The following is a 23,435-nucleotide window of genomic DNA, read 5'->3' on the forward strand; positions in this document are numbered from 1 at the left end:
GAGCCTGATGTGGGACTCAATCCCAGGCCCCCAGGATCACACCCCGGGCTGAAGACAGCGGCGCTAAACCGCTGAGCCACCCAGGCTGCCCAGAACAGGGAATTTATTAAGGAAAAAGAGGTCAGTAAAAAATATGATTGAAGCAGCAGTTTTAAAAATTATACCTTAAAACAAAGATATGTTATTCACTGCTTAGCAAATCAGCAAGAACTTCAAAAGTGTAAATTCCTATATTTTATATGGTGATATTCACCAAAAGTATACAATTTGTAGGAATTTAGCCTCAGTTAAATTAAGAAAGAAATCTATTTTAAAGGATTAAGAAAAGCATATATGCTTAAAAAATTAAGCAATATACTTCTAAAACAAAATGGAATTCAAAAATATTACAAAGTGAATGATAATATATGATGTAAAATGAAATATAAATAAAACTAAAATGATCAGAGAGAAATTGTTAGCACTCAAGTGCATGTATTAGATAAGACTGAAAATAAATTACCTAAGTCTCCACCTCAAAAAAATTATAAAAAGGATGGCAATTTAATCCCAAAGAAACTAGAAGGGAATAATGAAGACAAAAGGAGAAATCAAAAACCAAAAAATGTAAGGTGACAAAACAAACAATAAAGCTGTTAGTTCAGTGAAAAAAAGGAAAAAAAAAAAAAACAAAAAAAACCCCAAACACCTCAAGTAATAAAGTTAACGGATGCCTAGCTGGCTCAGTCAGTATAGCTTGATTCTTGATCTCGGGGCTATGAGCTTTGAGCCCTCTAAATTAGGGGTAGAGATTACTTTTAAAAAATATGTATGAAAAAATGGTAATAAAATCAAATCAAATGGGCCCTGGCTACAATAATCGAGAAAAAGCAGCAATACTATATACATTACCAATACAACAAATTAGTTTTTAAAGTTTTACAGTTATTAAAAAGACACTAAGAATATATCACAATATTAAGAGAATTCTGGCAATGAATTTGAAATTTTAGAATGGACAAATTCCTACAAAAATAAGGGGAAATCACCAAAGCCAAAACAAGAAGTAACAAAAACACCAGAATAACCTATATCTACTTAATTTGAATCTATAATTTAAAATCTTCTCATGAAGAAACTGCAAGGCCCATATGGCTTTATGGCTTTACCACTGAATTCTATGGGATTAAGACATGACAATGAACTTATTGTAACCCCTAGGAACAAAAGAAATGTAGGAAACACTTTCTAACTTTCCAGAATGTACAAAAGTTATAAGCTAATCTCTCATAGTATACAGATGAAAAATACCCAATATACTGACACACAGAAAGTAGTTACATATAAAAAGGAATGCTATTATCACACTGAATGAGGCTTATTCCAGTAATGCCAGGTTGGTTTAACCACATAACAGTAGGAAAGAAAAACAAAACATTACCACCATCTAAACAGAGGAAAAGCATTTGATAAAATTCAATACCCACTAGAAACAAGAAACAGAAGGAAAGTTCCTCAGTACTTCTTATCTAAAAGAAAAAAAATAAAAAACTACATTTCCCCCTTAAGACTAGAAATGAAACAAGGATGTCCACCATCACCCTTTCTATCCAATTATACTAGAGGTCCTGATCAGTGCAATAAGGCAAAAAAAATTTTTTTAATTTAAAAAAAAAAAGACGAAAGGCATTAGGCTTAGAAAGTCAATAAACAAAACTGTCACCATTTGCAGAGGACATGATTCTGTAGGCAAAAAATCCAGAAGAACACACAAACTTGCAGAATAAATGAATTTAGTAAGGTTGTTAGATAAAAACCAATATGTGAAAATCTATTTCTAATACAAGCAACAGGAAAATGACATTTAAAAGATTACTTAAAAACATCAACACCTATCAAATATCAATATTTTTTACCTCAATTTTTTATTGTGATGGTTTCAAAACTTACAGAAAAGCTCTAAAAGAATCATAAAGAATTCCCACATGCTCTTCACCCAGTCCCCAAATGTCGGCATAAACCTCGTTCCTTACATGCCAATTAAAGTGAAAATATAAACCATCAAGTGGAAAAAGGAAAGGAAAAAGGTAATTTCAATAATAATAATAATATAATAATAAAAATCTCATAGCCAAAATATAAAAGAACCCCTAATAAAGCAAAAGAAGAAAGACAACCCAGTAGGAAAATGGACACAAGGTTTCAGGCACATCACAAAAAAATGCTCAAGGGCCAATAAACATGAAAAAACCTCAATTAAAGCATCAAGAAGATGCTAATTAAATGTCACTGGGAGCCGCTACTCATCCAGTAGAATGGCTAAAAGTGAAAAGACTGACAATACCAAGGGTTGGTGACAATGTGGAACAACTGGACCTTCTCTGCACTGCTAAAGGCATGTATATTGGTATAAACTGAATGTAATTTGAGAAACGCGTCTGGCACTTCTATTCATGAAAAATGAACATGCACATGACCCTAGCCTTGCAATTCTACTACTGGTACATACCCATCAGAGATGTTTACTTATGTGCACCGAAAGACACATGAATTTCACCGCTGTACTACTCCAGAAGCCCCAAACTGGGAACCAATCCAAATAGTACACCAGAGAGAGAAATGATGACAGTCACCGATGAAGCAGCAGAAGTGTGCGAATGAACAAACTACTGCTTCAGCAATGATATGGATAAATCTCAGAAACAGAATATCAAACAAAAGAGGGCAAATTTTCAAAAGGGTCAACTGTGTAAGAATCCATTAAACAAACATGAAACAAATCCATGACACTGAAGTCAGGAAAGTAATTACCTTTAATGGGTTGGAATGGCACCTGGGAAAGGACATAATGGGGGCGGGGGGGGGGGGGGGGGGATTCTGGGAACTTGTTACTTTCTTCCTAATCAGAGTAGTGGTTACATGTGTGTGTTCATTTCATAAAAATTAATCAAATTGTATACTCATGACTCAAAATTTATTGTGTTACATTTTAATAAAAAGTATATGTAAAAATACATGTATAATAATCTAATTTTCAAAAATTACGTACAAGAATATAAAGAAAGAGACTACTGCTTTGTTGCAGGACCATGGGATTACACATATTTAGGCTTTATTATCTACCACATTTTATTTAATTAACATGTATTACGGTTAAAATCCATTTAAAATGTCACTAAAAATATGGAGGAAAAAGTCAGTCTTCCCACCCTTGTAATCAGTTTCCACTTATGCTCTCAGAATTTTGTACCAGTTATTCTAGGCTCAAAACCAAGTAACTTTTTGTGATGTACTTCAAACTCATTTTTTTCTCAGCCCCAAATTCCCCTCTGTAGGCTCAATTTAAACAGCACACTTTTGCTGATTTTTTTCCCCATTTTTTCATTTCTACCATCCCCATCCCCTTTGAAAAGATGTTAAATATAGTGTCCTAGCAAGAGTCCTCAGGTGGCTCAATGTTTTTACCCATCACCATGCAGAGGGCCATTTATTTCTTGCTCTACGTCAATCCCTACTTTACAAAACATATTTCCTATTATTTATTTTTTTTAATTTCATTTATTTACTTGAGAGAGAGAGAGAAAGAGAGAGAGAGCACATGCACATACACACACCAGGAGGTACAGTAGGCAGAGGGAGAAGCAGGCTCCCTGCCAAGCAAGGAGCCTGATATGGGGATCCATCCCAGGACCCCAGGATCACGACCTGAGCCCAAGGTAGACGCTCAACAACTGAGCCACCTAGGTGCCCCAATTTCCTGTTTTTTAATGACATAATTAAAATAGAGACTCTACCTGGAAAAGATTCTAATTAAAGTTCCTCGTAAGAGTTGTAACAATGGCAAATGAGTAGTTATTCAAGATTTAATAAAAAGGAGAGGTGACACCACAATTTGAAATAAAATGCACAGATGCTGATAAGAGTTGACTATTATAATGAAGACAAACTAAGAACTATAAAATTGCAGGCCTGGAAAGAGGAAATTTTTTTACCACTGGCATGACCTTGATAAATAAAAGAACTTCCTGACTTCCTTCTTACTTAGTGCTGGAAATGGATCCTGCAGGATGGAAAGGGCCTGAGAATGAAGCACTCAGATTTATATGAATGCCACACCGAGTGATTTTCTGTGAAGGCAGTCCATGGTTTTTACAGATCGTCACATGGGTCTATGATTTCACACAAGATCTAAGCAACATTTCCCAAAGTGTGGTATGCATACCATGGGTAATACATAAGATCGGTTTCTGGGGACTGTGACCAAGCCTTTTATCTTCAGTTATGTATTTACGTATATTTGAAAAAAATACAATAAGCACATCAAACTCATGTCATATATTTTTGATATAATTTTATATTTAAAATAAATCAATTTAAGTGGGGGAAAAGAAGATGATTTGTTTTTTTAAGATTTTACTTATTTATTCATGAGAGACACACAGAGAGAAAGAGGCAGAGACATAGGCAGAGGGAGAAGCAGGCTCCATGCAGGGTGCCCGTTATGGGACTCCACCGCAGGTCTCCAGGATCACTCCCTGGGCTGAAGGCAACGCTAAACTGCTGAGCCACCCGGGCTGTCCCGGAGGGGGCGGGGTAAAATGTTTTAAGTAAAGTAGCTATCTGGGGTGATAAATCCAGTGATTGGACCTTAACAAACATGAAATGGAAGGAAACTACATAATGGAGAACACATGTTTTCACCCTTACTACTCAAACCTCTTTCCAAATTTCTCAAACTTTAGGCAATCCGACAATCTCTTAAATGCCTCATAACCATCATCTTGAGAAATACTAGCTAAGGGACGCCTGGGTGGCTCAGTGGTTGAATGTCTGCCCAGGGTGTGATTCCAGGTCTGGGGATGAGTCCCACATAGGGCTCCCTGTAGGGAGCCTGCTTCTCCCTCTGCCTGTCTCTGCCTCTCACTGTGCCTACCGTGAATAAATAAATAAAATCTTAAAAAAAAAAAAAAAGAAAGAAATACTAGCTAAGCTAACCCACAGGGATTAAACGTGGCTCTAGCATTCTGCATCTCATTTTTTTTTTCCTATTTGGAAGCTGTGATACCATTATGGATAGAACTACATGGTAAAGAGCCCATAAAAAAGGAACTGCTAAGGAATGTACCAATAAACAGACGGCTTTATAAATAAGCTATGGATATGCTTTTACATATACTAGTAAAATGTTAGGGCACAGAGAGTGCTTTCAAAGTGATTAGACTCTTCTGTTGCATGTGGCATGGATTGATATGAAATATATTATGATACATATGGAAATACTCAGAAATGTTATTTTCTAAATCTTGGGGGCAGGGGAAGAGCAGTTAAGTAAACTACTGTACCAAGCAGATCCTCATAAGGTCCATTCTGTACCCCTTCTGTGTTTCACTAAACAAGATAAAATAGCTGAACTCCATAGTTTTCATGGAGTCTTAACAATGTTCCACTCAATGTCATTAAGCCACACAGCAAAGCCACAGAGAGAGACAGAGACAGAGACATGGAGAGAGTACACTGAAAACAGAGGGCTCTGAGAGAGAACGAGACCTTCAGAACCCATTTCTTCCTGGGTATTTTTTTTTTTTTAAAGATTTTTTTTATTTATTCATGAGAAACACAGAAAGAGAGAGAGAGGCAGAGACACAGGCAGAGGGAGAAGCAGGCTCCTTGCAGGGAGCCCAATGTGGGACTCAATCCTGGGTCTCCAGGATCACGCCCTGGCCCAAGGCGGCACTAAACCGCTGAGCCACCCAGGCTGCCCTCTTCCTGGGTATTATACCAGGAAAATCTGGGTGGGCTTCAGGTTAAAAAATGGGTTTGTCCCCTTTTATGAAGATAGTGCCGAAGGTGAAGAAAGAAGCCCCTGCCCCTCCCAAAGCCGAAGCCAAAGCAGGCTTTGAAAGCTAAGAAAGCAGTGCTGAAAGGCGTGCAGTCCCCCCAAAAAAGAAGATCCCTACATCACCTACATTCCGACAACCTAACATGCCGCGTCTCCAAAGGCAGCCCAAATATCCTCGAAAGAGTGCCCCAGGAGAAACAAGCTTGATCACTTGATGATCACATCATCAAGTTCCCCCTGACTACTGAGTCAGCCATGAAGAAAATAGAAGACAACACACTTGTGTTCATCGTGGATGTCAAGGCCAATAAGCACCAGATCAAACAGGCTGTGAAGCAGCTCTATGACACTGATGTGGTCAAGGTCAACATCTTGATCAGATTAGATCATCTAAACTGAGTCCAGCTGGCTATAAATCTAATATAAATTTTTTTACCATAAAAGAAAAATGGGTTTGTAACTTAATTAGTATGAATACAGTAGTAGGTGCATAGCATAAATACCTCCCAACAATCTTCACATTAATCTGGTATTTCTCTGACAACTTCAACCTTGGTTTAAAAAGATTTCTCAGAGTGGCCTCTTCTGTTTTGTTAATTTAATTTACATGAAATATTTCAAACAATTAGAAAGAAACTTAGTAAAATAACCCTTAGATTTAACAAATGTTTAGCATCTTGCCATAGTCGCATCTCCTCTGCCATGCTGTCATGGTTTGGTGGGGTAGTAATAGACAACCAGGAATGGAGAAGTAAAGGCTTATAGTATTTCTAAATTATTATGTTTTTAAGTCCATTTAATATTTAATATTTAATTCAGCATGTTAAATAATCAACTTGTGATAACTTACTTGACATAAGTTTTGGAATCTGGGCTTGTCCTCTCAACAGCGGCCTGTATAAGTTTCCTTGATAAGTTGCAGGTGGTGGTGCAGCATTGCCATAAACGCCAGCCCCTGTGCCTCTTGGCATAACATGGCTGTAAAAGGACCCCACCAACCAGAAAAAAATTTATAGATAAATCCATCACATCCAAACTGATATAAATTAATGCTAGTTGTCTCTTTACTAGTAAATATGATTAAGATAATAACTTACAAGATTTATAATTAACAAAGTTCAAAACAGTACCAATGGTAATGGTGATAGCATGTTAGTTTGTCATACCAAAATTCTTAACTGATAATTATTTAAGTATTAATTACTTCATATAAAGAGTGAACCTACCTTTTTTTTTTGGATATTTCAAGTTTTGCCCTCAAGGACCCATGCTGTGGCTACCACTATACATACTGCTCTATATCTTGCATTACTCTATATTTTTCATAGTCTTCATAATTATAGTATGTATCCCTATAGAGTACTTTACCATGGTGACATCTCATATTTCACTAAACCATTCTTCTCATTTAATTTGACTATTACTAATGTAATGCACTCTAGATTTGGGCATGTAACTTTATGCTTCTCTAAAATTATTTTTTCAAGATAAATTCCAAGAAGTAGGAATTTGGATCAGAGTTATCTGCATGTACTGATCATATATTGTATATATGTTTTATTCCTTTGAAATATCTGTCAGTAAGATAGGAAAACCTTTTAGGAGAAAATAACAGAATTCTTAAGCAACACACAAACCAAAGAAACAGAAGTGAATTTTTAAAATGAAGAGCGTAAGAGTATCAAAGTCATTAAAATATTTGCCAAAGAATTGCATTTAGTGGTCTCTTAAGTATTTGTAGCATAAATACTGACAATGCTGATGAATGATTCAGAAAAAGCATAATATACAAAAGATAGCAACCTACCACTCACCCTAAAGTCCTGAATGCAGCCTGATCCAAGTGGACAGGCCGCCGATCCCGATTAAAGCCAAGTTGGGGCTTCCACTGCCGTCCATTGCTGGACTTTTCCCAGTCACTAGGTTTCAGTACTGGTGTTGGTTTTCTGACCATTTGAAAATACAATTAGTGTATTGGGATATGCATTGTTCATACAAAATAAAACTAGATAGTTCATATATTATAGCTGTATTGTTACCTTGCTCCTGGAAGCATTACAGCTTTAAAAATGTAGTCTTCAGCAAACTGTGGGTCCTTAAAATTAATACTAGAAGAGAGCAACATATAATTTTATGACTTTATTATATGACCATGGCTTAACTATTATGTAAACTGAGGTACTTTTCATGTTTAAAAAGAATAACCAAAATTCAGAAGTCTTCTCCAGAAATTATTTTAATCAATAGTTTTGCCAAATGACAAATCTTTTTTGTCAAACAGCTGCTAATCCGTAGTACACAGCCTTCATGTAACTTTCTCTGTGGGAAAAGTCATGCTCTAGCTAACTGTGGGTGATTAGAGAGAAGGAACAGACACTGCCTCAAATCTTGAGAAATTACAACAGAATACTGGTGACAGGTGGAAGGGGTTTATAATAACAAAAAGAAGAAAAAAAACACCTTTCATTTTATTTAGTGCAGGGCAAAGACTTACCCTAAGCATCTTAGGAAAAATTAGTTCTTGTTTCAAGAAAGAAAAGATGAAAACACCACTAGAAACAAAATCATAAAGTATACACAAATAATACGGAGAAAAAACATTAAATTTCCCAATTGGAACCCTGTACTATACTCTCTTAATGTTTCTCTTTTTCAGGAACAGTCACAATTTGAAAACTACACAAAGGCTTATTTTATAAGTCTTTACACTTAGACTATATTAGCTGGGTCAAGCTTCCTTTCTGGTGGGATTTGTGTGTCCCGAAGGCTGGTAAGTATGTAAGTTTTCCTTTCAACCTAGCAATGTCTCTTCTAGAACTTCACATCTATACTAGGTTATACCTAAGGATGCTCACAACAGTTGTTATTTTTGCTGAAAAAAACTTAAGTGTATGAATAATAGTAGACTGGTTAAAGAAACTATGGTTTCCCTAAAAATGGAATCCTCAAGTGACATTTCAAAAAAATTTAGTAACTGAATACCTACTGACATGGGGAAAATACATATATACAACAGACTAGACATATATTCATCAAAAAGTTATCAGTGATACTGTTTCACTTCCTTTCCTTCTTTGTGTTTTTTAAATATTTTCTAAAATTCCTCCATGATTACAGTTGAAAACGGTTTCATATAAAATATATTTGACATTTTAGATAGCTTTTTTCCCTTCAAAAACTGCCACTTTAAATTATTAGGGCTTATTTTCATTGTGCTGGGATTTAACTGTATATTTTAAGTACATAAAAATAACTTCATTTATAATAAAAATGCTGAGCTCAAGAGCAGCTGAACAATACTTCATTTACTGAATTTATTCCTCTTACAACTCACTCTTCACTGGCAACCATCTTTATCTCAAATGTTCTCTGCTGGGCAAAGTGGCTAGGGCAGTCTTACAGGTTTAAGAGGGTGACAGAGGGATCCCTGGGTGGCGCAGCGGTTTGGCGCCTGTCTTTGGCCCAGGGCGCGATCCTGGAGACCCAGGATCGAATCCCACGTCGGGCTCCCGGTGCATGGAGCCTGCTTCTCCCTCTGCCTATGTCTCTGCCTCTCTCTCTCCCTCTCCGTGTGACTATCATAAATAAATAAAAATTTAAAAAAAAAAAAAAAAAAAAAAAAAAATAAGAGGGTGACAGAGAAAATGGTATTTAAGTATAGGGGATTGTTTGGGCCTTCCAGATACATAGTAAAGAGAAAAATCAGTAATAAAGCAAGACTTGCAACTTAGAACCTCTCAAAGCAGTTATTTTTTTGTCAGCAGGGCTTTTCAGCAGTTTATCAAACTTTAAGAGTTCTCACAGCATACATGGTCTCAGGGTGGGCAATGGGGTACAAATGCTGGCCAGGCATCAAGCCTGCCTCCCCTTCTGATAAAGGAAATAGGAAATACTTAATAACATTTTCATAAGTAGAAGAGGCAACAACAGACGCAGAAAGATGCTGAGTAAGTATGTGTGTGCACGTGCCTTCCACACAAGTCTTTGTGAATGTAGGATAAAAGCATGTGTGTATGGGGGAGAGGGAAGAGGATTCTCTCACTGGGACCAAGGAAAACATCATTCCAAGAGGCCATGATATGAAGTGGGACAGGAATGGTTACAGAATGGGAGAGGAAATAAATGTAACCAAGTCAGAGAAAGGGGTTCCAGGACCAAGAAATAGCTCAGTTTAATTGGAGCAGCCTTCTCGATGGGGATCTGGGAGAGAAGTAAGCCATATACAAATGATCTGAGTGATTGCATCCTCAAATTCTCCCAAGAAGATCTATAATTAGTTCCATTCTTAAGGACACAGGAGCCAAACTCATGACCCTCAGGATCAAGATCTGAGCTGAGATCAAGAGTTCGTTGCTCAATCAAGTCACCCAGGTACCTCAAGTTCTCAAGCCTTAACTCCCAAGTGGGACCTTAGTTGAGAAGAGCTAGACTGGAGTGAGCAAGTCCGTGAACAGAAGCAGGCAGTAAGACAGGCTGGTTGCACTAGGTTAATGTTGTAGAGGTCCTGTTCTGACCACAACGTGAAGTTGCTTCAGGTAGTCAGTCAGTGAGGGAGTAAACTCGATCAAGGAAGCAATTCAAAAAGAACCTTCTGGCAGCAGTGTGTAAGAGAGCAGAGGGAGAGAACCAAAAAAAGATGATCAACACAGTCTAGGCAAGAGCCTTATTTTTTTTTTTTTTAAAGATTTTATTTATTTATTCATGAGAGACGCAGAGATAGAGGCAGAGACATAGGCAATGGATGGAGAAGCAAGCTCCATGCAGGGTGCCCAATGTGGGACTCAATCCTGGGACTCTGGGACCATGCCCTGAGCCGAAGGCAGACGCTCAACCACTGAGCCACCCAGGTATTCCAAGAGCCTTCAATACATGCTGGAGGTGGGAATGCTGGACAGGCAAAAGAAATGGCAGGGCTAGAACTGGAATGAAGATCATATTCAGGTGAGGGCTTGGGATGAAGAAGTCATGTACAGAAAGACTGAAACTAAATGAAGGAAGTGGCCAAGCTAACAACTTCCCAGGCAAAAGAGCTTCACAGGGATAATCTCTCCTGAAGGACAATGGTTATAGTAAGAGATTTAATAAGACAGCTGAACCAATGTTTGAGAAAACAAACCCATGTATTTATGAAATATGTGCAGTTTACTGTATGTCAATTGTTCCTCTATAATACCACTCTAAAAATTCCATCATTCAAGGCACCTGGGTGGTTTAGTGGTTGAGCATCTGCCTTTGGCTCAGGTAGTTATCCCGGAGTCGTGGGACTGAGTCCTACATCGGGCTCCCCATAGGGAGCCTGCTTCTCCCTCTGCCTGCGTTCTCTGCCTCTGTGTGCCTGTCATGAATAAATAAATAAAATCTTAAAAAAAAATTCCATCATCCATGCTCATATTCTAAAAGGAAAAAATTTCCAAGATAATAGGAAAAAAAATCTTCAAAATCTTCCCTATTTACCCTCCAAACCAAACTTAACAGAATGATCTATATACTTCATTCACTAGGAGATGGAAAAAAGAGCATCTAAAAATAAGTTTGGAGATCACTACTGAAGGGATAAACAATACTATTTTTGATCTCAAAGATTAAAGCATTCTTTTCCCTTGGATCTTTAAGAACAATTTGAAGACTTATTCTCTTCTAAAATGAGTTAAGCTTTCACTGATTTTTTTTTAAAGTAATTTGTTCCCACAAATATATAAGAACTCTTTTATTTTTAGAAATTAAAGAACAAGGGACACCTAGGTGGCTCAGTGGTTGAGTGTCTGCCTTCAGCTCAGGGAGTGATCCCAGAGTCCGGGACTGAGTCCCTCATCGGGCTCCTTGCGGGGAGCCTGCTTCTCCCTCTGCCTGTGTCTCTGCGTCTCTCATGAATAAACAAATAAAATCTTAAAAAAAAAAAAAAAAGAAATTAAAGAACAAAAGAAGCTAAAGCACAACTCAACTGTACTTTTCCATTGTGAAACACCAGCCACAACCTAAACAAACTTCTCCAAAAACTGAAACACATAAACCAGAGGGGAACCTATTAGTCAAAGTACCAAAGTAAAACTTTACTGAGATCCAAGCTTTTAAAGTTCCCTCATTTTTTCGTTTATGTAAGTAATTAAAATTCTTATAGACAGAGGAACTAAAATAACAGAAATGATGTTATTATAATAAAATACATAAATAAAAATAATAGAAATAGTAAAGGAGAAAAATGGATTTCTCTTTGACAAATTTCCATCAAAAGTGTTTAACTGTAGAGAGTGGCAGGGGGAGGGGAAAGTGGTACCATGAAGACAGAAGCACCTTCAAGGAGGAAATGAGCTAAAGAACAGCTTATACATCCAACTGGTGGCCCCATGGGGTGGGGTGGGGTGTGTGTGTGTGTGTGTGTGTGTGTGTGTGTGTGAGAGAGAGAGAACTGTGTTTAGATGTATACTGCTTTACCTAGCTTCACCGAACTCTATAAACACAAGTATTTTTCACCACTTCTTCTAGGTGGCACAGGGCTGACTCACCCAGCACAAGCTTCTATCCACCACACCAGCCCGCCCAGGAGTGGCATAATATGATCCTTCCCTTGGTAGGGAACCTCTCCATGATTTTAATCACCTAATTGTCATCACAAACACATCAAGGACAAAATATAAAAATTGTAAACCTAAGCATGGTTGAAAATATAACAAAACTGAGCAGTGCTTTTATCTGTAACACAAGTAGCACTTTAGACACCAATAGTAAGAAGAAAATACTACAGCAAAGTCTCAACTGAAAAGGAATGGAATGTACAACACCCCTTTCCAACTCAATTCACTTTAAGAATTATCCTTAGAAACACTATTTTAAGTACTAATACTATTTAAGAGTGTTAGTACACTTCACAAAGACAGCAGAAAACTCCAAATATCAAGTTACATATTTTTACCCTACCTTTTCCTGATATATTCCATAATTAATGCTAAATCAGCATACCAATGCAAACTGTCCTTGTAGGAAAAACTTCATGATTCATATACCTGACATTTTAAAGCACTTAAAGAGTTTATAGGACTTAAGATGTCTTTGCTGACATTCTATCAGAAGAGGTTAACCAGACAGTGGATATTAAGCCCTCCCAAGAGCTTTCACCATCAAGTCTGTGACTGTTCATATTACACTTCCTCTAGGCTTCTGATTTCAGGTTATCTGCTTGGCAACCAAAAGTCTTACAAACACTGCAATAATGGTTACATTAAAAATTCACATTAAAAAAAAAAAAAAACCCTCCTTACAGGGATAAAACATTCTACCCCTTGCCTGATTCATCCAAAGGTGAATATAAATAGAAAGTCTGACAAACACTTCTCTGAAGGAGTAAGGTCTCCTGGAAGACTTTGGCAAACACTGGGCTTAGACACTATGAACACCTGGGCTTTTACACAGGTTTAGAACTGTGCCAGGTGCTATGAGGGGGGAAAAAAACTTAACAATGCTACTAATGAAAATAACATATAAGAGTACATAAATTCTAGATTATCTTTCTAAAGAGAAGAAAAGCTATGAAAGATAGTCTACACAGGAAGGAGCATTTGAAACAATGGAAGGAAGGTAGAGAGGTCAATAGGATACTGATGAGAAAAGCTGGGTTGAATGAGGAGGTAGGTGTCCTTGAGGAACTGTGGGGATTTGGGCACAGAGCTATGGCTCTGTCAAACCATGGTAGGCCTTGAAAAAGCAAGGAAGTGTTATTATAATTCCACTGACACTCTAGAGCAAAAATTTCTGAGAAATGGTAGTTTAACAAAGATAAGCCCCATAGCATATGCCAGTAGACTGGTGGGAAGGTGAAATCAAATAAATTACCTGGGAGATCATTATAGTAATTCAGGAGAAGAAACTACAAAATGAAGAAAAAGAAAAAGAAACTACTAATAGGTACACTGGGAAGAGCCGGACACAAAAAACAATTGGGAAAAAGAAAATCCAGAAGAGTCGTGTAGATCTAGGGATTAATGCAGAATGAGAAGCCAAAGTATATAATATGAAAGCAGAACGTAAGTTTGAGCAACTGGGAAAACAGGAGGGTCAGAGACAGACAGGGGAGATGAACAAGAACTGGTAAGAGCCACTGGACAGAGAAGTCTGGAACACTGAGTCCAAGGTAAAACAAAGGGGTGTGGGGGTCTACTCCTCTAGATGAATAGAAAATTGTGCCACTGCAGTGGGAAGACAACATCTCTTTAATTTTAAAATCATATGGGGTTTTATATATTTAAAGCCTTAAAAAAATTATCTATCTATCTATCTATCTATCTATCTATCTATCTATCTATCTCACAAACAGGGGGAAGGGAAGAGGGGGAGAAAGCAGCAGACTCCCTGCTGAACAGGGAGCCTGACACAGGGCTTGATCCCAGGACCCTAAGATCATGACCTAAGCTGAAGGCAGACACTTAACCAACTGAGCCATCCAGGTGCTCCTATATTTAAAGTCAACAAAAAGTCAGTCTACTGATATTATATCTAAGCAAATTACAATAGTAAAGAGCAGGATGAGGAAAATTAAGGAAGATAGTTCTGTTCTATTCAAAATTAAGTTACTAATATGTTGACTTATGGAATCAGAATTAAAAAAAAAGATCTCCTGGGTCACAGCTGACCAAACTTCGCTAAGAGTCCTTCTAGGAACTTAAACACTTCAATAACCTCAATCATATGCTTTTTTTAACACTACAGGTTAAAGATTTCTGTGATGGGAAAAACCCACCTAAACCCAAGCTGAAGAAACAACTTCTCAAATATGGGATGGAATACCAGATGCATCCAAACAGACAAGGGAAAAAATGCCAGTAGTCAAAATAGTAGTAACAAGCAATTGGCACCAGGGCCTGCATTCTCAAATTTTCATTTATAAAACAAACACAACACTGGGATGAACAATAGGCCCCCGAACAAACATAAACACACAAAAATTGCACTAAACTGGATCAACCTGATAAAGTTGATCCCTCAGAACAAAATTAGCTCATAAGGTAAAAGTTAAAATGGTCTTTCACAAATCTCTAAAGAATTAAGGCAAATCAATTTTATTGTGAGGTTATTTTCAACACATACTATGTACCTAGATCTGGGATTTGTCTTATAAACTTAATAATTTTATGAACACAGTGGATATCAAATCATACCAAAGGCCTCTTCAGGATCAGAAGCAGCCAACCAACAGTAACACCACCATACAAACAGAAAGAAGCTAGAGAATTTGTCAATTTTGTAATTCCTCCCTTGGATAAGTCTCTCTATCCTAATCAGGAAGTTAAGTAGAATTAACTACTTCTAGAGGGCTGGGCAGAAAGGCCTCTGAAAACATGCAGAAAAACTGCATGTGACAAGCACAAACAAGCATATGACAATCCAAAGACAGAATCAGTGGGATTAACTAGCCTAAAGCACCACTGCAAGGCAGAGACCACAAGGGTCAATAGTGTCCCCATTAGATCTGCCCAAACCAGAATGTGATGAGCCCAAGAGCTTGGCTCACCATTCTTACCCACCCTTAACAGAAGAGCTCAAAGACAAAGAACCAGAACAAATTATGTGTAAAGATGATTTACGGGATGCCTGGGTGGCTCAGCAGTTGAGTGCCTGCCTTCAGCCCAGGGCATGATCCCAGTTCCATGATCAAGTCCCATATCGGGCTCCCTGCAAGGAGCCTGCCTCTCCCTCTGCCCATGTCTATGCCTCTCTTTCTCTCTGTCTCTCATGAATAAATAAAAATAAAATCTTTTAAAAAAAAGATGATTTAAAAATGTGTGTTAAGATAAATAAAAGTAATCTAGAAAGATTCTTCCTAATTCACCACAGTTTTCTTTCAATAAAAGCCTTTCTAAAGTGGCAGCTGCTATCTGAATCTATTAAGGAGAAAACTAACATGCTTACACTTTACACAAAAGATCTAAATAAAATCTAAAACACTTCCCAAGAGAAGAGAAATAGTAAGTATGACTGGGAAAGGAGGATTTAGGAACAGTCTAAAAGGCAAGCAGGCTTTTACAAAATCCTTGAATTACTAGGATCTGTTGTCTTAGTCCTGCCTAAAACTTCGTCTTGTCTAAGAAAACGGTAACATAAACCTTGTCGTTGAGATTAGTGATTACATGCAAGAATTAGGCAAATGAGTACTGTGTTCTAAACAGTCAATTATATTTACATATAGAAAATGCTGTCAACAGGCAAGAAATGAAATATAAGTACATCGTCCAGGTAGCAGAAATTAGCCCTGTATATAGTTTATAATAATTGTTGGTAAACATTTCTACAAATTCCTTCTATCTCAACCAAAATTACAATATGTAACAGTTTTGTTTTTAAACTCTGCAGGGCCACACCTGTAAGTATAATTACAATAATCTGTTATAACACAGATTATTATAAGCTGTGTGGGCCTCTGGAGTAAAGAGGTCTGTTTGCTCCTACACAGTAAACTACTCCTAGGAACTCCTACTTTCTACCTCCCACTCTCCTAATCCGGGAAGAATCAGATGTTGTCAGGGGAAACCAGAAAGCAGAGAAGCAAGCTTGTTAAATCAGTAACCTTAACAATATACATAATTTAAAGTCAAGAGGCTCTGTTCTGAGGTCTGCAACACAGGGACTCTCCAATCTCAAAGCCCTGGTGGAATAATGGCTGCCATTTCCTTGTGATTCAGAGATCTTAAACTTATTTGCAAGTTCAGAGCTGTGTTTTGGTCCAACGGCATGAATTTTGAAAGATTTACCTGATTGCAGCGTTTTGTGTCAGATCTCGTAACATGGGGACAGGAGAACATACTATTCTAAAGAGAAAGAAGAGAGTAAGTTGTAACCTTTTGGATAAGTGGAATTAAAATGTTGCTTTAGGAAAGAGAAATCATTAAAATGTACCAACAAAAATGACATAACCAATTATATCTTTAAAAAAAGATCCTGTCTTAAAAAAAAAAAAATCCTGTTCCTTGTTAACAAGGAATAACAGAAAACTATTATTGGCAAATAGCTCATGTCAGAATTTGTAAAGGATACAAACAAACCAAAAAGGTGCCCAGGGGGAACAAATAACAGAAGAATAAAACAGGTACTTTTTATAAATGAGGAAAATCAAATGGTCAATAAATATACCATATGGCATTCAATTTCACTAGTAATCAGAGAAATGCAACTGAAAGCCACGAGGTGCCAATAAACACCCATAAAATTGACAAAAATTAAGGTCATGACAATTCCAAGGGGTTGCAAGAATGTAGAGCAACAAGATCTCTCACAAACTGCCAGAGAAATTACAAAATAGCGTCACTGCTTTGGAAAACCACCCAATATGATCTAGAAAAGAGAAGATACAATTGACTAGCAATTCCCAAACTCTGATCTCAGAACCCATTTAAAATAGTCCTAAAAAGCAAGGACCTCAAAGAGCTCCTGGTTACACCGGTTATGTCTATCAATATTTACTTACTAAAAATTAAAACTAAGAAATTTCTGAAATACTAATTTAAAGATAACAATAATAAACCTATGACATGTTAACATTAAATAACATTTTTAATGAAAAACTTTTACAAAGCAAAAAAAGAGAGAAGTGTCATTGTCTTACATTTTTGAAAATTTCTTTAATATCTGGCTTAATATCTATCTTAATAGCTGGATTCTCTTATCTGCTTCTGATTCAATCTCTTGAGATAGCTATCACACTACATTCAGCTTCTGGATAACTCCACTGTACACTCAAGAGAGAAAGAGAATGAGAAAAGCAAATAATATAATAGCATCTTAGTATTATTATGAAAATAGTTTTGACCTCATGGATCTCCTGTAAGGGCTTTAGGGACCCCCAGGGCCCCCTGTATATACAGGGGCTGAAGAGCTAGGCTCTGACCCCAAGTCTTTTTTATAGTCCAGCAGGTTGTTTTGTTTTCTCACTATTACCAGAAAATAAAACATTTAGGCAACCAGGAAAAAATGCTAGCTAAACTTCCTCCCAACCACCCCAATGTGCATAAATGAATGCTTACTGATCTGGAAGAACAGCTTCTTCATCCAACGAAAACTTCCCTTGAATCCCATGACATAGTTCAGGTGGTACATCCACTGGCTGCGGAAAAATGCATTCCTTATCGTATACCCAAAAGAATGGAAAGCAGGAACTCACATATATACCTATACACCAATGCTCAAAGTAGCATAATTCTTAAAAGCCAGGAGGAGGAAACAACCCAGGTTTCCATCAAGAGATGAATGGATAAAGAAAAGGCCATAAAAGGAATGACGTCCTGATGCATGCTAAAACATGGATAAACCTTGAAAACCTTATGCTAAGTAAAATACATCAGACGTAAGAGGACAAATACTATAGGATTTCACTTACAAAGAACAAGTAATTCATACAGACAGAAAGTGGAAGACAGATTACCAGAAGTAAGGGGAAAGAAGAATGGAGATGTGTTAAGGGATATCCAGTTTCTGTTTGAGAAGTAGTAAGTTCTGAAAGTGGATAGCAGTGATGGCTACACAACCCTGTACATAGACCTAATGACACAAAATTTTATACTTTTTAAATGATTTTTAAAGATTAAAACAGTGTATCTGTTTCTATTTTATCAAAACTTAACCAATGTATTTCTGATGAATTAACCAAGTAATCACACTAAAAGCACTTCATTATGGAAAAAGAGATCATACCTCTGTGGAACCTGTCTGGTAGAGTTCTAAAATGAAGTCGTGAAGTGGGTGATGTTTCCCCACAAATAAGACGTCACCTCCAAGACTGTTTCTTTTAGCTGGGGGGAAATAAGGAAAGAATAAAGATCAAACAATTATATCTCCAAGAGCAACTTTTATGAGAATAAAATAAGAAACATCTAAATTTTAAAAACTTAAATATAAGGTTTATAAAAATAATTTAAAAGTAACAGACCTAAATGTGAGGCCTCCATAGAAGAAAATCAAGTTTGACAATAAGGTCTCAAAGATCAATATCTATCAGAAAAAACTGTCACTAAAAAGATATCTGAATATATATAGTATTATAAGATAAGGGAAAAAGTAATTTATACAGAACTATATAACCATTTCCTGAGAAAACCCAAACTAATTATACGATCTGATAATAAAGACTATTCAAGGATGGCTGACAGAGAAATTACTTCTATACAGGCTTATTATACTGGTGTTTATATACATGTCCAATGTTTATAATATGAAGGATGGGCTTTCTCTCCAACTCAAGTTTATAAATTTTCAATTGGCTTGTGAGGCCAATAGGGATACTTCTTCTTGTCTAATTAGGTTTCTGGGAAGACTTCATTCAAGTCCTCAACAGTCATCTGATCAAATGGAATTATGTTCTTCATCTTCTCCAGCTGTTTTTCATATTCTTTAATCCTGGCCTTTGAGAGAGACAAAAACTCAGCACAGCTTTTCACATCTTCTTTTTCTTCAGCATCCACCTAGACAGTGTATTTATCCTCTGCCACAGGAACCTTCAGGGCATTAAACTTCTTCTCAAAGTCAAGCCAGCCTTGCCAGATTGGCTTACTGTAGTAAGCTCAGTCAATAGCAGGTGGTTTCTCAGGAAGAGTAGCCAACCTGGAAGTAAGCATCTCATTCCAGGATTTCAGGGAGTTGGCAATGGCCTTCTGGCTTCGGGGTATGATCTCCCCAAAAGCTACCCAGTCAATGGTTTTTAGAGCAAGTTTTCGTCCAGCCATCTTGAGATCCTTCACCAGCCCCGGTGGCCCACCTTAACTGTATTTTAAATGCCACTTTTTGTACAAAATAACATTCAGGTTAGCAATCTATGAGTGAATGCCTTTGTTTCAACATAACTTTTTTTTTTTTTTTAATTTTTATTTATTTATGATAGTCACAGAGAGAGAGAGAGGCAGAGACACAGGCAGAGGGAGAAGCAGGCTCCATGCACCGGGAGCCCGACGTGGGATTCGATCCCGGGTCTCCAGGATCGCGCCCTGGGCCAAAGGCAGGCGCCAAACCGCTGCGCCACCCAGGGATCCCTCAACATAACTTTTTAAACAAAGTTACTGTTATTTAGAAGAGATGAAGGGAAGAAGGGAGATGAAGGAAAATAATACACTCCCAGCATGGAAAAATATTTCCATGTGTGCAGGTCATATAAGAATCAAAAAGTTAAGGGGCACCTGAGTGGCTCAGTTAGTTAAATGGCTGACTCTAGATTTTGGCGCAGGTCTCAAGGGTTCTGGGACTGAGCCCCATGTCAGGCTCTGCGCTCAGGGTGGAGTCTGCTTGAGGATTCTCTTTCTCCCTCCTCCCCTTGCTCCCCTCATATATGCTTGCGCTTTCTCTCGAAAAGAAGTAAATCTTTAAAAAATAATAAAATAAAATAAAAAAGAATCAAAGTCAAAGGACATTCTTGAAGTCTTTTTTTTTTTTTTTAAAGTAGGCCCCATGCCCAACATGGAGCCCAATAAGGGACTTGAACTCATGATGATGAGACCAAGAGTCAGATACTTAACAGACTGAGCCATCCAGGCACCCCTTGAAGTGTTTTTTTGTTTGTTTGTTTGTTTTTTATGATTTTATGTATATATTTGAGAAAGAGAAAGACTGAGAGAGGGAGAAGCAGGCTGTCTTCTCAGCAAGGAGCCCGGTGCAGGACTCGATCCCAGGACACCAGGATCATGCCCCAAGCCAAAGGCAGACGCTCAACCACTGAGCCACCCAGGTGTTCCTTATGGATAATACATTTTAGATGCAAATTTGACTTGGTTTTTAAAGAAGTAATAACCTATGGTTTATGCCCCTTGTGTGAAATTTAACAAACGGAAAGTGTCTAATTCCATAGGGAAGTGTAAAGTCGTATAATACAGACTCAACGTTGAGACCAAGTGGTAGTTCTTACTCTCTTCTGGAGTGAGGTCTGGGTACACCTCTTCTAGAGCAGCTCGCAGCCTTCGCTCATCCACAAAAGGCAACAGAGCAACACCTGGGAAAGAAATGCACACCAACACTCAACTATTAGGATAACCCAAATTCCACTTATTATTGGTCCAAATAAACATTTCCAGTAGAATATCCCTGTTGATGTAAAAACACTTTGGAATTGAACCTATTTATTCAAATCTCAGATGCAAATACTTTCTGTATGGTCAGAAAAAAGTTTTATATATCTTCCATCCTTAAAATGGCACATATGAAAAAAACTATGTTTTGCATGATGATAAAATTTTTAAATTAAATGAACAAGTGGCCCCCTGGACACCAGTCTATGTTCTCATGCCTTACTTAAGAGGATACCCTTAGGCAAGCCAGTTAATGTGGCAAGAGCTTCAGTTTGTCCTTTCATCTTTCTAGGACTTCAACTAAAATATTCAGAAAGTCCTTTCATTGTGAATAAACACATGAAATGTCTTCCAACTCTAAAACCGCATAGTATTGTTAACATTTTAAAACCTAATAACTGATTTAGATACAAAACGTTTTTTATAGACTGACTTATAAAACTTTGGGGCAGTGGGCAGAATTGCAGTTGTTCGTATTCAGGCTGAAAACCGTCCTGTAGAATGTGCTGGAATTAATAAGGTAATTGTTTTATTTCAACCTCCATCCATAATTTTCAAAGCAGCACACCAGTAATATAGTATCTATTATCAGAAAAATATACAAAGTTATTGAACCATATGTATATGTTATGCCACATATAGTCTTTAAAACAAAATAAAAAATGTAAAATAGCAAAGAGAAATGCTAAATAGAGCTAAATAATTTTGAAACTATTGTCAGTCAAAACTGCCATACTTGTGAGTGTTCTCTTTAAAATCCTGAGAAATTAAAGGTTCCCAAAGTTGTCATTAATTATTTAGCTACCATATTTTCAAAGTTTAGCAATACAATTTCATTACCTAGAAGGCAAGTATGTACTTTTTAAAGTTAAAAAGAAACTAAGTTCTAGTGTGAATTTTGAAGGGCCTGAAAAGTGATTTCAGGAATATTAACATCTATAACCTGAGCTGATAGGTGAAATAGCTATTTCATCTACTGGTAAACATTTACATGGGAAAAATGTAGGGAGTTGTTCAAGTTTTGTTTAGTCACACACTTAAGAGCTACACAAATTATCAGAAAAACTCTTCTACAATATCAACTCCAAAAGCCAGCTCCAACTGGTAAGCAATTTGCAGTGCTAATGACAGCAATAAGGTTACTAAACAACAAATCAGCCCTACCGGCCAGGAAAGAAATGCCTTATACTCATATGTGATACAGTTAGCGCATGAGTGAGCTGATAGTAAAGACATTAGCAGCCAATTTCTCCTGAGTACTTATTTATTATGTTACATTCATTCACTCATTTAATCCTGTGTCATTTGCAACACAAGTAACCCAAGTAGTGGTAACACTTAGGTAAACATAGTGGTCACACTCTCTGGGTTCAGATCTTAGTTCTGCCACCGTGTCAAATGACTTAAAATTCTCTGTTCATATATAAAATACATACCATTTGAAATGAGTATGCTATATTCCTCTTATGCATGTTATATAAATATTATAAAAACACAACAATGCAAGTGTTCAATAAATATTGAAAAAATACCCAGATATATTTTATCTTCTATCATTTTAAGATACATTCAACTTAGGTAAGAACTTAAGCATTACATTACTTTCAATAAGTTTAAAAAAAAAAACATATAGAGGAGTAACTCTAACCCCTCAGACTACTAAATTTTACCTCAAAAAAGTTGTGTTCTTGCTACAGTCTAATAAATAAAAATACTTACATAAAATATAAAAACATTAAAGGTCTGAGCTTCAATTCATCCTAAACTTCATTTGGAATCTCAAGGGACCCCAACTAGCCAAAACAACCCTCAAGAAAAAAAATAAATTTGGAGGACTCTTATCACTTGACTGTAAAACTTACTAAAGCTACAGTTAAAACAGTTTGGTACTGACATAAAGACAGGCATATTGGGCAATGGAATATAGAGTCCATAAATAAGCCCTCAGATACACAGTCAAATGACTCTTAATAAGGGTGCCAAGAACAATTCAATGGGGAAAGAACAGTCTTTTCAATAAATGGTGCTGGGAAAATGGATATTCATACCAAAAGAATGAAGCTGGAACCTAACCTCATATGCCCTATACAAAAATTTAATTAAATTAAAATGGACCAAAGACCTAAATGTTAAGAGCTAAAACTATAAAACTCTTAAAAGAAAACAGAGAGGAAGCTTCATAACACTGGATTTGGCAATGACTTCCTGCATATGACACCAAAAACACATGCAATGACAGAATAGTCCAACAAAAATTGAACTTCCATCATAATTAAAAATTTATGTGCATCAAAGGACACTATCATACAAAATAGAAAGACAATCACAAAATGGAAGAAAATAAACCCAACTCAAAAATAGGCAAAAAATTTGAATAGACATTTCGCCAAAATTAGAAATAGCCAATAAGCACATGAAAAAATGCTTAACATCACCAATCATTGAGGAAATACAAATCAAAAGCACAGTGAGATATTGCTTCATACCCATTAGGATGGCTACTATCAAAAAGCAGGAAATAGGCACATATAAATGGAAAAAATATTACACGCTTATGAATTGGAAGACTACTGTTAAAATGTCCA

At 36.9% G+C, this 23,435-nt stretch overlaps 1 protein-coding gene across 3 annotated transcripts in view; it reads right to left on the reverse strand.

Moving 5' to 3' along the window:
* XRN2 (5'-3' exoribonuclease 2) overlaps positions 1–23,435 on the reverse strand; it is an 86,593-nt gene that overhangs the window by 14,675 nt on the left and 48,483 nt on the right. For all 3 annotated transcript variants that reach the window (XM_049100658.1, XM_025469108.3, XM_049100659.1), the window contains 7 exons: positions 20,691–20,774; positions 18,494–18,591; positions 17,827–17,906; positions 16,558–16,614; positions 7,858–7,926; positions 7,633–7,764; positions 6,669–6,796 (listed from right to left, as the gene is read on the reverse strand). In XM_049100658.1, the coding sequence (XP_048956615.1) occupies positions 6,669–6,796; positions 7,633–7,764; positions 7,858–7,926; positions 16,558–16,614; positions 17,827–17,906; positions 18,494–18,591; positions 20,691–20,774 (648 nt within the window). The remainder of the gene's footprint in view (positions 1–6,668; positions 6,797–7,632; positions 7,765–7,857; positions 7,927–16,557; positions 16,615–17,826; positions 17,907–18,493; positions 18,592–20,690; positions 20,775–23,435) is intronic.

Source organism: Canis lupus, chromosome 24 (assembly GCF_003254725.2).
Source record: "Canis lupus dingo isolate Sandy chromosome 24, ASM325472v2, whole genome shotgun sequence".
Taxonomy (NCBI): domain Eukaryota; kingdom Metazoa; phylum Chordata; class Mammalia; order Carnivora; family Canidae; genus Canis; species Canis lupus.